General features: G+C 46.7%; 1 protein-coding gene across 1 annotated transcript; it reads right to left on the reverse strand.

The window, feature by feature from the left end:
• Positions 1–297: 297 nt before the first annotated feature.
• Positions 298–1,791, reverse strand: PPTG_18575 (hypothetical protein; the record flags this gene model as incomplete). Its single annotated transcript, XM_008917134.1, has 1 exon — positions 298–1,791. The coding sequence occupies one exon, from the start codon at positions 1,789–1,791 to the stop codon at positions 298–300; it is 1,494 nt and encodes a 497-aa protein (XP_008915382.1).
• Between the last annotated feature and the right edge of the window lie 9 nt (positions 1,792–1,800).

The raw sequence follows: 1,800 nt of genomic DNA on the forward strand, positions 1-1,800 counted from the left end.
TGACTGATACCATCATATCGATAGTGCCCTCGCAGTCTTGCGCTACAGTGTTTGAGCGGCATCTATCCAGGTTGCTGGATTTGAGCGTTGTGTGCTGGCGGCGTTCGGATAATGCCGCATCAATACCTCGACTGTTTGGTGATGATACAATAGTAATCGTTCACCGCGATGGAGTTTGGAGCGATGGTTCGATAAAAAGGAATGAAAAAATACTCTCCTTTCAGACCACAAGGCAATTTGTCGCTGTTGATTTTTCGATTCTGCGAAGAACTGAAATAGATCTAGTGGTCGAAGGAGCTAAGAGCGCCTAGGATCGTTAAATGTGAAGACATTAGGAGGCTGATTCTTCTTGTTGTAGTAGGTCGTGTATCGGTCTACAACCGCAATGTCCGCAGTGGTAGCGTAATGCTCGTCCACCTTAAGAATTTGGCTGTAAATGCTTTTCGGCTTAATGTCGCTCCTGAACCAACGCTTAAACAACGCCTTCTGGTACTCGGTAGCAGGAAAGGTAACAGTATCCACATTGATCGAATCTAACTGCTTCAGCATCGAAACGATTTTACGTGCGAGAACGCCTTCACCACCGAAGCCATTGCTAACCACTGCGAGCATATCAGTTTTAACTTGGGGGTTCGTAGCCTTGAGTACAGCAACGTACTCGTCCAAGATCTGCAGCTTCGGGTTAATCTCTTCTAGGAAATCATCGATTTTAATCTTCAGCAGCTTATAAACATCGTCGGCTGATTTCTTGCTGGTGAGCCACAACTTGAACTGTTGCATCTGCAGCTTAGAAGCCAGAACTTGTGTAGCCTGGTCAGACCTCAATGAATAGAGAACCTTTGCCAACACACCATCCCCATAATGCGCGGAAAACGTCTCAATCAACGATGTCTTGCTGCTTGGATTCCTTGCGTTGTACATCGAGATGAAAGCTGTCAAAGTATGTAGGTTTTGATTGAAAAGAGCGTCTTTCACGCCACCATCCAGTTTGAGAGTCGTCAGCACACCTTCAGGCTGCATCTTGCTTGCCATCCACTTGTTTAGTAGTGCGTTCTGCAATGCAGTCGCCAGCTCGCTCGTCCGAGAATCATCTTTCGCAAGCACCAGCAACATTGCTAGTTTCTCTTCTCCACCGAAACCCTTCGTTAAAGTCTGGAGCAAAGTTTCATCGCCAGAATTCGTGCGGATAACCAGCTTCATGTAGTCGTCCAACACATCCATCTTCGGACTGGCAAGAGCTGCGTATCCATCCTCGCGAAGCTTTAGCAGCGTGAAAACATTGTCAACAGATTTCTCACTGCTCAGCCAAGCTGATAGTTGATCCTCCCGCAACTGCCTTATCGTAGCCAATTCATCCGTTGTCTTTGCATTACTCTGCGCGGTCACGAGTGCTTTCGCCACTGCATCGTCTCCGTAGTGCGCCGTGAATAATCCAATCACCGACACTTTGTTGTTTGTATTGATCTTGTTTACTTCATGCACATAGGTTTCCATAGCCTTTAAGTTAGAACTGGTTAGAGCTCTTTCCAGTCCATTCTCAAGCTGAAACACCTTTAAAACCTCATCAGCTGGTTGCTCCCCGGTCAACAAGGACTTCCAGTTCACGTTCTTACTGGTTCTCGATGTCCCCACCTTAACCAGACTCGTAAGTTTTTCTATAGCAGCATTCATCATCCTCTCTTCGCTTTTCGTTTCATCTGTTTCGGATTCTCTCAGTACCCTACTGGCGGGGGCACCTACAGGTTTATCAGTTAGCATATGGGTTTTTGTCGGCAAGTTAGCAGTCGTCATGTCCGAGAC

The sequence above is a fragment of the Phytophthora parasitica genome, assembly GCF_000247585.1.
Source record: "Phytophthora parasitica INRA-310 unplaced genomic scaffold supercont2.94, whole genome shotgun sequence".
Lineage (NCBI taxonomy): Eukaryota > Oomycota > Peronosporomycetes > Peronosporales > Peronosporaceae > Phytophthora > Phytophthora nicotianae.